The sequence below is a fragment of the Halyomorpha halys genome, unplaced genomic scaffold (assembly GCF_000696795.3).
Source record: "Halyomorpha halys isolate HHAL.00 unplaced genomic scaffold, Hhal_1.1 Scaffold251.1, whole genome shotgun sequence".
NCBI lineage: Eukaryota > Metazoa > Arthropoda > Insecta > Hemiptera > Pentatomidae > Halyomorpha > Halyomorpha halys.
In genome coordinates, this window is record NW_027106674.1 from 1,760,684 (window position 1) to 1,774,796 (window position 14,113).

General features: G+C 33.3%; 1 protein-coding gene across 2 annotated transcripts in view; it reads right to left on the reverse strand.

The window, feature by feature from the left end:
- Positions 1 to 14,113, reverse strand: part of LOC106680246 (protein rhomboid) — a 296,075-nt gene that overhangs the window by 159,019 nt on the left and 122,943 nt on the right. The window contains exon 1 of one of the 2 annotated variants that reach the window (XM_014419803.3): positions 9,133 to 9,383. The exons of the other annotated variant lie outside the window; for it this stretch is intronic. Within the exon in view, the coding sequence (XP_014275289.1) occupies positions 9,133 to 9,321 (189 nt within the window). The 5' untranslated portion in view covers positions 9,322 to 9,383. Of the gene's footprint in view, positions 1 to 9,132; positions 9,384 to 14,113 lie in introns of those variants that run through there. 2 annotated transcript variants of the gene reach the window in all.

Genomic DNA, 14,113 nt, shown 5'->3' on the forward strand with positions numbered 1-14,113 from the left:
GCCGGTTTTCTTCAAAGAAGAAACTTTTAAAGATGAAAGGTAGGACTTTCGTCGAAGATCATTGGACCTTCTCACCCCCTCTGAAAATAGAGGACCCAATCAGAGGACAGAAATCAAAAAGAAGGAGGAGTCAGAAGGAGAGGGGAGAAAAGTAACAAAAGGGCAGGAAAAAGAGTTTTTGAATACAGTCAAGGAGAAACAGGGAGTGGATACAGTCAACGACAGTGAAGGAGAGACAGGCAGAGTGGAAAGAGAGAGTCAAGGAGGACAGTCAAGACCGGAGGACAGTCAAGGGGAGGCAGGAGTGGACACAGTCAAAGAGACACAGGCTGGGAGAGATGGACACCTGAAGACAGGCCGGAGGAAGAGAGAGCAGCAGCCAAGAGGCCATATGAACGCCCTTACACGACAACCGCCGACAAGCCTGCCGATTTGCCGAAACAAGTAAGACCTTTTCTGATGTAATTAGAATGGCAGTAGTAGAATTAATAACTTAGAGTCAGTATAAATATCAAATATCTCAACTGGTACTTCTCAATTCATTCTCTTATAATTAAAGTATAAGGATATAAGTTTACCGTGCTCTCTCATAATAGTATTCTTGATAATGTGTATATAATTGTAAATATAAAATATGTAACGAGGATTTTACTTTATAATTAATAATCCCTGCATGCCGCCTCATATATATAGCATAGTAAATTGGTGAACACGATACCGTTGGAAAGGAACTCCAATGAGTAATTATGATATTCATATCTAGCATACCACGGCGGGGGTTTTCAGATGGTATCTGGGGGTTGAATTAAATATAGCGCATCCCTTTTCAGTCAGTTCCCATCAGGGACCGATAGAGATACAGAATACAAATAAATATAAATACATAATATAAATATATAAATACAGATACATATATTACATTAATAAATGAATACATTTCAATATAACAACGTGTACGGGGAACCCCAAATCGGGCTTAGAAACCCCGAAGCCCCGTACACGGTACTTAGTGGTTTTGATTATCATTCAAACAAAAGTTCCTCGCCACACGAGCTGTAAAAATTGTATGATAAGGATTCCAAGTTGATCATAAATTAGTTCTTAGAATATATATTTTTATATAAGCAATCCACATACTACACACATACCACATAGATGGTAAAAATTCTTCTATGCAAAATGTCGTTCAATCGGACACATTCCTTGTATCATTAATTTCTATACTGAAGTATATCAGCTGATATGATATTAATAATTAATATTTTTAAAAAAATGAAATAAAAGTTGATTGATTACAGAAAGTGATATTGATTCTCGTAATAAAAGATAAATAAATCAAATTTGCTATTCGTACACATTTATTTTCTTTTAGTAATAAAATATTCAAGGAATGTGTGGGCTATTGTCGTTTAGTAAATTTTCCAAATGATCTGGAAATCTAGTGTCTATCAAATGCCTACAATCTGTCAAGTATGTGTTCAACAGTTAGTGGTAGGTTGCTGCATAATCTACGTGTTGATATAGATGTTCCTGAAAGCAGTAAGTATTCATGGGTTAGTCGAGTTTGTCCAATTCGTTTTCCAGTCATGAACTACTTCATGTCGTATGCGTTTATGGATCGATGATTTCCATGGTAGTACTGTAATTAATCTCTATTAATTTGTTTCTGTTGTCTGTCATTTATTAAATACCAGAGCACGGGCGTTATGGGGCAATCTAAGCATTCAGATGGCAGGATCAATGATTTTGCTTTTGCTCTGACGATATATAAGAGATACGGACATTCAAGAAATTACAGGTGCTTCAGCAATATCCCGTATCAAGAAAAGGATTAAGTTTGAAGTACATCTTAACCTTTGAGCTCTGAATACTCCCGGTCGAAATGGAACCATGGGTATCGCTGACCTTTGCTGGAGCCGAAATACTTTTTTAAAAACACTGAAGTGACTATTCAAGGCGCAAACAGTAATAAATTATAGTAATTCTTTTGTATAAGGTTACATAAATAAAGAATGTTATTTTTGAGTATTGAAATTATTTATTATAAACATTAAAAAATTAATGATTTAATGGTGTGTGAAAAATTTCAAAACAATTATCGATACATAGACGGACAACGCACTTTTTGCATTCGTATTGCTTATTGTTCCTCTTACTTTTTACGCAAACAACACACTTTCTTCTTGTCAACTGTTTAACGCCCGCACGATTCTCACATTTCAATAAAAAATTTCTTTCAATTAGCCGAAACGGTAAATCCTCAGATTTTCTTTTTCCTCCTGCCACCCTTCTACTTGGAGGATATTTTCGTAAAATTTCTTCCATTTGCACTAAATGAAATTCACTAAATTTTTTTTTTAATAATTTATTTATGGTTATTTACAACTGTATACACATACATACAACAAGTAAATTTGCTGTAGGTGACATAGTGACATGATACAAACATGTGGAGAATCTACCCACTGATAGAACTCCAATAACATTTCTAGAGGAGAAGATCTCGAGGCCATCTTCTTTTCAGACGCCTAGGAGGATTATTAGGTAATGAAGGAGAATCCAGGTTAGAAACAAGTGGATTTGGGTGGTTGTGAAGTTTATTATGGAAGGAACGGTATCTGGTTCTGACCAAATCGGCAACATATGGAACATTGAGGTCCTGATGGATGACTTGATTTGTGACAAAGTAAGGAGCATTAAGGATTTTGGACTGTAAGGATTGGATTCTGGAGGAATTTGATGGTTTAGTGGAGCCCCAAAGCTCAACTCCGTTTGTCCAGATAGGCCTTATAATAGTCATGTAGATCAGTCTTTTGTAATGGATTGCCAATTTAGAATAGTCGGAATCTACGAGCAGTTTCTTGTCTTTTTAGTCTTGTGTGAGGATTCCATGTCAGTCGTTTGTCGAGATGAAGTAACGGATCTGTTCGACAGGAATAAGTGGGGTATTATTACAGGATACTGTAGGACAAGAGGTCATGGGTTTACGTCGAAGGGTAAATGTGATTTGGTGGGATTTATTGGAATTTATTTTAATCCTCCAGTTTTGGTACCATTCTTCAAGGGTGGTGATGAGGAAGTATGTAGGGGGTAGGAATTTACGGAAATTTTTGTTTAGTACCAGATTTTGATGTAAAATGTATGAGTTATGTAAGACTAAATCAAACAAGTGGAAAAACAATTTTTTATACCATTTAAGTGTACTTAAAGAGAATGCACGTAATTTGGGATTTCCGTTTCGGAAATATTAGTCCACACGGATGACTCTCGCCAATCGCATATATTCGGCCATAGAGCTCAAAAGGTTCATCTTTATCTATATTAATTCTCAGTAGATAATCAATAAAAGTAATCAAGAAGGAAGCAGTTGGAGGATGACTATAACTATCCATCCTCATCCTCATCTGCCACGAGCCAGAGGAGTAGAGTGGAGTGCTACCTGCACGCAGCTGGCCCTTGCCACCTGTCGCCCCAGCTGGTCCCACCCCACCTGCTCCACAGATTTACAAATACCACCACTAATCCATTAGCTCTCATCTCTAATTAACTCGTGAGCCACTAGTGGTGGGATTAGTAGCTTCATTCAACCCTTCTTCTAGCACCCCTTTCTCTTTTAATAAACTCCCCCATCATCACCGTAAGTGCTAGCCATTATACCTTCTGATCTTTATCATTTCCTACCTCTCTGCTGTTAAAATATGTAAAAAAAAACAGCTTTCGATTAGATTATTACAGTTTTTACAGGATTAAGTGTTCAAAACACAGATCAAACAACGTTGGTACGTACCTGCTCACTTAACAACTTGATAAATTATAATTCATTTTAACTAAATAAAGATGAATTTAGGTTCTTTCAATCAGCAATATCGGATATTATACAAAACATATGGTTGCACATTATATAAAACATATGGATTGTAATAAGTAATAAACCTGATGAGAAAGCTTGTTCTTTAAATTGAAATTTAGTTTAATTTAATAATATGTTAATATATATAAAAAAATTTTTTCTTTTGTATTACTAGATTAGTATTAAGATTTTGATTCGAAACAGAAGTTTAAATTCACTTAGAATATAGCTCTAAACCTGATTACAAATCGATTTTTTCTTAAGATGAAATACCAATTTAAATTCCACATTCTAAAGGAATTTAGTAAACAAAGTTAAAAGCATTAAGCTATTAACGAACGAAACAACTTACGTATTCCCAAACGATGTACTAGACGGAAAACATCTAAGTTAACTACTAACCACTAGGTTAACTACTAACCTCTAAGTTAACTACTAACCACTAGACTAAACAGTCTAAGTTAACTTCAATTAAAAATGCTAGTAAGAATTTAATTCGAGTGTCCCAATAATGAAATATGGTGGTTAGTCTAAATACTGATATTTTTGCATTATATTTTGATTCTGAAAATATTGCTGTATTCAAAAATTATTTTTTAGAAGAGCAAGGTTGCTTAGCAACACCTTCATTACTAACCAGTCAAGCAGATTTATGTATTCAAATTAGCCCAATGCTTAAAATTATATCTCGGATAGAAGGAATTAAATCTAATACAACTTTAATACAAATTTAATCTTTCATTATTGTTTTTTATAGTAAATCCTTTATTTGTAGAGAAAATTCTGATTTATCGCGGATATAGACAAGTTTTTGCAAAGAAATGGGGCGCGTGAAATGAGGATATCAGCATAGGAAGAAATTATGACCCTCATTTATCCGGATGATTTGGACTTGATTGGGAACTCTGTGACCGATGTCCAATCGAAACTAAATATTTTAAATATATACTGCAAATCAAACTCCTTGACCGTTAATACAGAAAAAACAAAACTGTTAAAAACGGGTAGGCCTAAAAGAAGCAAAAGTTTATGTTTCCTGGGGAGTATTATTGAAGAAGTACCTGTATAATAAATACTTTGGTATAAAGTACCAAGTTTAGTAAGTTTAGTTCATGAGGACTTTTTAACAGTGCGATGAAGCATATAGTATCTCAAAGTAACTCAAGCATCGGGGCGGTACTAAGCAGCTGTGCGAAGGCTGAAATAATCTCATGGGATGCCAGGCAGAATCTTTACGAGTCGACAATGTTGAGTTGTATTCTCTACGCTGCACCTATTTCGGCCACGAAGCACATAGAGGAATTGGAAAATATACAAGCTAGGTACTACAAGCGACTACTATGTTTGCAACGAAACACACCACACTTTAAGGTAGAATTAGAAATGGCACCTATTCCTTTGGGATATCACGTATTAATACAAACTCTATCTTGGCTAATAAAAATACTTAACATTAGTTGTATTCGCTTCATGAAACAATGTTATTTAAATCTACTGCAGCTAAACAGTAGCAACGCGGATAAGACAAATATTGAAGAGCTTCGGAATGTTTGACCCGATACTACTTGATGATGCGGTAAGTATCTAAATTAGAATGAGGAAGATCTTGGATAGATACAGGGAATTTGTCATGGATAAAGACCTCTTGTTATTACGAGAATAGACATACAAGGTCTTCATTAAAACTGATGCTCCTCAAAGCTACCTAAAAATCAGCTGCTCTATAACTCAGTTGATAATAATTGCCCAACTACGACTCTCCGGTAAATATGAAATTACTCAAAGTGTCGGTTCATACAAAAATAATTTGGACCCACAGAAGTTTTGTCCAGCTTGTGATGGAACGGCAATGGAGGATTGTTTCAATTTTTTTACAAATTGCCACACGTATCATGAGAACCGAATCCGATACATGCCGAAACTAAGCAATCATTTGTATGAATTTCTGTCTGTACCCTCAGAATTGGATCTTAAACTTCTTTTTATATAGGTAACGCAAAACCTTTTGCTTAGAGCTGGATACCTATCGTTTCAATAGGATGTATAGTTTATGTATAGTATAGTTTAATTAAATATGAAGTGACGTTTTTGTTTTATTCTAACGAATGTAGATCACCCAGCTTGGATATATTGTTTATTATTAGTTCATATAAACGATCTTTAACTCACCATTTATGTAAAATTATTACAATCGATTAATTATTTTATGTATTTCACTGACTAACTCTATTACCAATACCTCGTACGGAGGTTGCCCCAAAAACAAATAAATAAATTATTATTACTATGGTAAAATGCTGCTCTTATCAAGTTAACTATACACAGTGACTGGATACATAGTCGTTAATCATTCTTAACTACTTAGGTAGCTCCAATTAACAAAAAGGCTTAGCCAAAAACTATATTGCTGTTTAGGAAGTATAATAATGCAGCATTTTTATTTATACTTTTTTTATACCAGATCGGCCTGGTGGTTCTTGCATGGTTAATATATCACTTAATTTTTTTTTTACTAAAATTGATTATGGAGAGTATAGCCTCTGGCAAAAAACACCCCTAACAATTCACAACGCTATAAACATCGAAAAATTGAAATAATAACGATGAATTAATTTGTGAAAAAAAATTAATATATATAAATGACGAAGAGAAAAAATAAATAAAATAGTAGTAATCACAATAATAGAATAGGTAACTATAGAATTCCTAACAAGATTTCTTCAAGAAGTAGTCTGGGCTCTAGTCTTCGAAATGAGGTTGGGTTTTCCAAGTTCTAAGCTACTACTCCTTTAACTGTCGGTAACTGGGCTCAAAAATGCTTTCAGTAGATGTTTGTAAGTCGATATAATTGTCCTTAAAAATTCGCCAAGGGAGACATTTCGTAATTAAAATTATTACATTTTTATTTATTTAATACCAGATCAACCAGGTGGGCTTTACATGGTTGATGTAAGAGGTACATTTTTTTTTACAATTGATTATGGAAAGGGGGTATAGTCCCATACAAAATACACCCCTAACTATATACAATGTTATAAATAACATAAAAAGAGATAAAATAAATAGATTAAATTAATAAGGATTTAGTGAATGACATAAAATTCCATAAGACTCTTCCAGTAAAAGGATTATTAAATTAAATTAATAATTCCTAATAAAAGATAAAAGTAAAGTTAATAACAAAAACAATGACATTTATGGATTTATCAACATAAATAATAGACTTCTAATGGGGAAAAAATAAATAAATTAAGATAAAATAAAATTTTAGAGTGACAATAACAGAACTGATAGATATAGAATTTATAACAGGGTTTCCTGCAGCAGCAGGGGCTTCTATCTTCAGGTTATGGTTGAGTTTCCCAAGTTGTAGGTCACTACTGCTTTAACTGTAGGAACTGGGAGTGGAACCTCATGAACATTTTTTTGATGTAATCCTCTATTCTCTCTATTTGCAATTCCCGATGCAATAGGCAGTAATTATAATTACGTTGATTCACAAACATCTAGTAAATGCATGTTTGTGAATATTTTTAAAAAAATTACAATTACGTCATTATACTCCCGACACAGCGATATGATAGAAACCCATTTTTCCAATCTTTAGTTAAATCCAAATGTTCTCATTCTGTTTAATTATATAGAAACAACTAATTTTTATTTGTAAAGATTTTGGAATAAAAATAATTTTAAAAATTCATGTCTACTACAGTCACATTGGTGTTGGACACATAGCTCCTAAGATTCGACCTCTAAAGTATTTCAGAGGAATGGATGCACTTACACAAGAGTTTAGCAATCAATGTGATTTTGGTAAGAAGAATAAATCTAAATTTGTAATTAATAATTTTATTTTTAATTTGTAGCAGAAGAAGTTTGAATTACAAATTTTCATGTTAGAATAGAGATAATTAAAAACTACCTTAAATCTACCTTCAGTGAGTAAAGGTAGTTTTCGTTTTTTTTTTTTGTTTTTTTTGGAGGGGAGGAGGGTGAGAGAGAGGGGGAAGTAAGTGAGTCACTAACACGGTGAACGTAGAATTAGAGGTAGTTTTTTTCCCCAATATTTGTATGTACTTTTTCTTTCCGGAAGTAATCATTTTTAGTTTGTTGCAGTGTATATATATTTTAGAGGTATATATAAGGTAATATAGGAAGAATAGTTTGTAGAATTATACAATCGTAATGCCTTATTCAGATTGACAGGATCATACAGTTTGAAACAATTTAAAGTTAGTTTAATTTCGAATAGGATGCCAAACATTTGACCATTAGACCATATAAATATGTTTTTGAATTTTCATCAGGTTTAAATAAAGAATATAACAAAGAAGTTTACACACGTATTACATAAGAATTAATAAAACTGTTATTACCATCGAAACTAAATTTAAAAACCCTATTACTTAATCTGTGGAGCGGGGAAGCTCAGTTAGTAAGGCACAGTACTACTAACTCCAAGGATCTAGGTTCAAATCCGGCTGTGACAGATAATTATATATTCTGCTACTGTAGTCGTGGGTTAACCGACTGACTCAAAAGGTGAGTGCCCTTAATGCAGGAAAAATCAGGTAGAAAAGCGTGATCATGAACAAATAACCTCCTTGCACAACCGTAGTTCAAGAAACAGTACTTCATTGCAAAGTACTGAATCCCTGACCCTTCATGTGTAGAGGTACACTGGTTTATTACTAAAGTTTCTCCCACATAAGGCAGACGTAAGTACACCATATAACACGAAAACCATATAAAGTTCGTTGAAATGATAAGGATGTAATAATCCTTTTGAAACTTTGAAGTTTGCTAATAATCCTAATAATCGTTTTTGTGTATATTAATGTTTGCTAGAAATTTTAAAAAAATGGTACTTCAGTCATTCAGTACGGAATGAAACTATTTAGTTGATTGGTTAACGAATCACAATTACATATCATGGCTAATACCAATTATAAGAAACAATCAATCGATAGACTGTAGCTATATGAATAGAAAAATACTAATAAAAGTTAATAATAGTTAGCAAATGAATATAGATTATGATATATATGGTATTTACACTGGTCCACAACACAACTTCAGAAACCTAGTCTGTTCAAATACTGAAGTAGTTTGACTTGAACATTTATTTAAAATATATATATTTTATGTAAAAAATGATTTTCTAACCCTCCTAAATTTTTAAGTAATCAATAATAAACAAGTAATTGGCTTAATAAAATATTTAAAATGGTAAAAAACCGAACAGGATACATGTCTATTATGAAACATTTATTTGTACTCACAAGCACCAGACTTTTCTCTTGAGATGTTCCATGGAACACTCGAAATTTGGTAATGACACTCCAATACCTCGGTGGCAGGAACTGATATATGCTGTAAACCTTGTAGGATGTCTCCAGAAAAATTTTCAAGCTATTTACTGATCTCGGACTAACCTCATCAGGCTGACGAAACTTGTCCACAATGGACATTAAGAACTACACCAGTGTAACTACAGTTTGAATCGATTATCAAAACATCTGGATGCAAGTTAAATGTTATAATGTTTGTTTCGTATCGCAATGCCATTCCAAAGAAGAAAAAAAAGCTACAAATTATAATACATAAAAAAGAATAATATTCCACCTTAGTAGGAATATTAATTTTATTTTATGGTTTCCCAGCATTCCACAGTGATAGCGAGAGGTTATGTGTTGGTTAACCAATAGAGGTTTCGTGCCCGCCTAACTCAATCGTCCCAACAGAAATAAATATTCAATGTAAATACAAGTTTTTTTTTTGAAAGGAATATGGTCCGGGTGCGGTCAAGAAAAACTTTTCTTGACCGCACCCGGACCATATTCCTTTCATCTTTACACACGGTCAATCAATAATCTTCCAAGTTTTTTTTTTGTTTTTTTTTAAGAGGTTTGAAAACAAAAAAAATCGAAGTAGCAGCCACTACTGATATTATGCCTATAAATAATTCCGGAAATTCGTATGAAGTTGTAAAGTGTGCATTCTTAATAAAAAATCATAAAGATCCAAAAATGATTTCTTCCTTCATCAAATACTTAAGAAAGTACGGTAAGAAGTGAAATAAAGCTTAGAGATAGGTGGCCTAGCCCAATCATTAGAAGAAAACATATAGAAATTGTTTTCTTGATTATTACTTTTACAAAAAATCCTTCGTAAAATCCTTAATGCTCCTTACTTTGTCACAAATCAAGTCATCCATCAGGACCTCAATGTTCCATATGTTGCCGATTTGGCCAGAGCTAGATACCGTTCCTTCCATAATAAACTTCTCAACCACCCAAATCCACTCGTTTCTAACCTGGCTTCTCCTTCATTACTTAATAATCCTCCTAGGCGTCTGAAAAGAAGATGGCCTCGAGATCTTCTCCTATAGAAATATTATTGGAGTTCTATCAGTGGGTAGATTCTCCACATGTTTGTATCATGTCACTATGTCACCTACAGCAAATTTACTTATTGTATATATGTGTATACAGTTGTAAATAACAATAAATAAATTATTAAAAAAAAAAAAGAAAAGAAAAAAAACTTTCACGAATGTCTGAATTGGCGAAACGACTACTAGTGAGTCGTTTTTTAATTAATATTACCTTACTTCATAATATGTTTTTTATTTTTTCATGTTGGTGATTTCGCTACACTCAACAATATTACAAACAATTCTAGAGGTAACATATTCCATAGGCAAAAGAAAATTATGGTTCATAAAGAACCTTAGATGTAATTTATCTTTTTTTTTTTATTTTTATTTTATTAAAGTGTCTACTTATATTTTAACAAGAACGTGAACCCTTATCGGAATATTATCATTTTAGAATCATGACATTTTCAGGAACGGTAATTAATCAGCACGCCATTGCACAGCAGAGTGAAATCAAATAGTCCAGAGTATTTGGAATTCGTGGTCAATATAGAGGGAAACGGGGTTGACAAACGTGTCTGGACAGAGAGAGCTCTGAAAGTACAACACCAACAACTTAAAGTACAACCCCTGGCCCCTGTTTCATAATGAAAGCTAATAGTATTAGTTCAAAAGCACTAATACTTATTTTTTTGATAATAGAGATGACTATTAGTGATGTTACAGGAGTTCAAAAGTACTAAAGTACAAGTTACTATTGTACAAGTCAGTGTGATTGTATTAAGATAAATCTACAAGACTGATAGTATTAGTTTGTACTTTATAATGAAATAGGGCCCAGGATACCTGCCTTGTGCCTAAAACGTATAATACTATACTATATTATACCTACAATACGTATAATATAAGAGAGAAATTTTTATTTGCTACGTGAATACAAAGCTTGCCTTCCTTTGGTAACATGGAAACATAATTAAAATACCAGAGTGATGCAATGATTCTGTACAGCAGTTCAATAATATGGTTGTAAATATTACAATTATAAAGAACATAAAATTTTGTTACTTAAAAGTTTTGTAATAATATCTAACTGAGTATATTTCATTAATAATCAAAGATTTAGTCAATTTTTTTTTCCATTTTTTTTAATAGAAAAGAAAAAGGAAAATTCTATATTTACATATTCCATTTTATATTTTATCGTACAGTTTTAACATAGTCATTATAATTAAACTATGAAATTAAAATTAGTTTAAAGCACATTTGATACTAAATAACTTAGTTCAATTATTACTATTTAAAATATTTATTATACTTTTTGTTGTCAATATACTTTCACATAAATATTTTTTGTATAGTACTTGCCTACTGCTAAACGAAGCATGTTTGGTTATCAATATTTTTTTTTTTAATTTTCTTTAGCTTTATCAATTGTAGTATGCAACCCCCTTCCCTTTCCCATCTTTTCATAGATTTAAAATCTCTATTGAACTAATAATTTAAAAATAAAATGTCAAATGCTCTTCAATGTTTAATTCAGATTTACGATTCTCAAGTCCTCCGAAAGCTCAATCTAATGCTGCATTAAAGTCAAAATAAGTTATAAATGATCTTTCTCCTTTCACTTAATGAGAGCTATCAGTTCCATAACTCGAGAATAGTACAGTTCTGCTTAACCGGCATATCGCTACCGGTTATTTTCCATAAACTACCGGTTCCAGAATGGCCCACTTCCTCAGGAAACCTACCTCAGCTCCATGGCACTTTCCTACAGTTCATTTCCCTCTTCCCCTTTTAACAAAAGTTTCGTTTCGTTCCAACTATTAACTATCAAAGGGGGAGCCATGCTTCTCTCTCCCGTTCCATTTGATAATTTCAGGAAAGACTGTGAACTCTGGAATTATGAAGCTTTCTCCAATATCACTCAGGGTTTTCCGTGGATGTTACGTTTTACCACAAAGAAGAAGGAAGACTCAATATTTTATTACATCAATGTTTTCTTTGTTTATTTATTGCGAAATATATTATCACAATCTCACTTCATTAAGATAAGGGTTACCAACTTTTCAAGACTTCGTCAGAGTTCGAGATTTATCGAAGATTTAATTTTTCATTTAAAAATTAATACGATAAGGCAGACTAATATAGATCTAATTACTACGGTCTGGCAGCCCATGCTCAATTCTTCAATTGGCCTCATGAAAAAAAATTTAGGCCATTTCATCTTTTTTATGTCTACCCCTTACCTGGCCATTTCTGATAGACGAGTGTAGAAGGGATTAGTGCTAAAGGTGACCAACCTATTCTAAGCAGTGTGGGAAGGTCAAGTTCTCAAAAGTAAACCTGCAGACTCAGGGTTGATAAGGTGACGCCTTAACACACTCACGCTATAACGGACTCATTATTTTACTTGACCAGTAAACGACACGTTTTCACTGAAGGAACTCAAATGACTTCATTCACAAACAAAACCCATTTCAGTTGCCCTTAAGCGGTCCCATCCGAAGGGCCTTCAACAATAGAGATTTCTATGCTACTTCACAGAACTTCAACCAGTGAAATAGTTTATGTAAGAAGAATGCTTCTAATTGGCCGGGAAAATCATATAGAATTGACTTAGCAGTGCTGCCCCATACATAATTTAGAGAACCGACTCATCGATTACATGATGGAACTGCTGTAAATCGCCGAAATTCCACGTCCAACATAAGAGTTAGGCTTTTATACACAAATAATTAGAGTAAAAAAATCCTGAGGTAAGGACACTTCATGATTCTGAAAAAGAGTCTAGGAATTGATTTGGTCAGACTAGCCAACAAAAGACTTACAAGACTCAATAACTAAAAAACATACGAATGTAAAAATAGGTTTTTTTTTAAATTGCCTATACACTCCTTCATGGAAAATGTTAGCAATATGTTATAGAAACCTGAAGAAAAAAAATTACGAGACAAAAAAAGTTACTCTGCACAGAAATCCACATCTGGATACAAGTATACCTTGTATAAGAATTAATTATGCTCCGATCCTCGTGATAATATTAAGACAATAACCTGAAAGAGTAATAACCAAATGCTTTACCACTAAAAGGAAAGATAACAAGAGGACAATCTAGATTTGTAAAAAGGGCTCTCTGCAGAACATCGGTAAAATCGAGAAAAAAATGGCTAGATTTTTGAGGTAACGATATAAGACATATAATTCTATATTAGTTTGATATAATAAATACCTGATATAGTGATTAAGATAATATTAATAATACTCATTTTAATGGCTTAGAGTAAGAAGACAATGTGTGAACAGCAGTGAAGCAATTAATGACGCGTTAGAACCCATCAAGGTGTCTTTAATTGACTAACCCTTTTTTTATTACTTTTTTGTTTGTTGTTGTGCTGACAACAGAAGCATCAGCTTGGAGGATGCATTTTTTTTTTAGGGCCCGATGCTCCAGTAGTTCCGGTATCGAGGTTCACATCTGCCTTCCTACCCCTGTCCTGAGTGGTAGCTCCTTGAGGCCCACGTGTTCCGACCACCTGGTACACATCACTGGTAAATCACCTCTCTTCATTCAACCTTAATGTAGGCGGAGTTCATTTAATGACTGCTTCTAAAACTATTTATAGTTGACTAAGGGTTAAGGACCACATTGCAAAGTATTCATTTTTACATACAGCGAAGTATGGAACATCTACAAAAGAACTAGGTGGTCTATAAACCATAACGATACAGCAGAAGATAATAAAAGAGTATGGAAAATACTTTTAATACCTTAATACTCAAATCTTGGTGCCGCAAGCGAGAGATGGCGGTACCATAGGATGCCACAAGCATATACTAGAGATGGCACGGTACCATAGGATGCCACAAGCATATACTAGAGATGG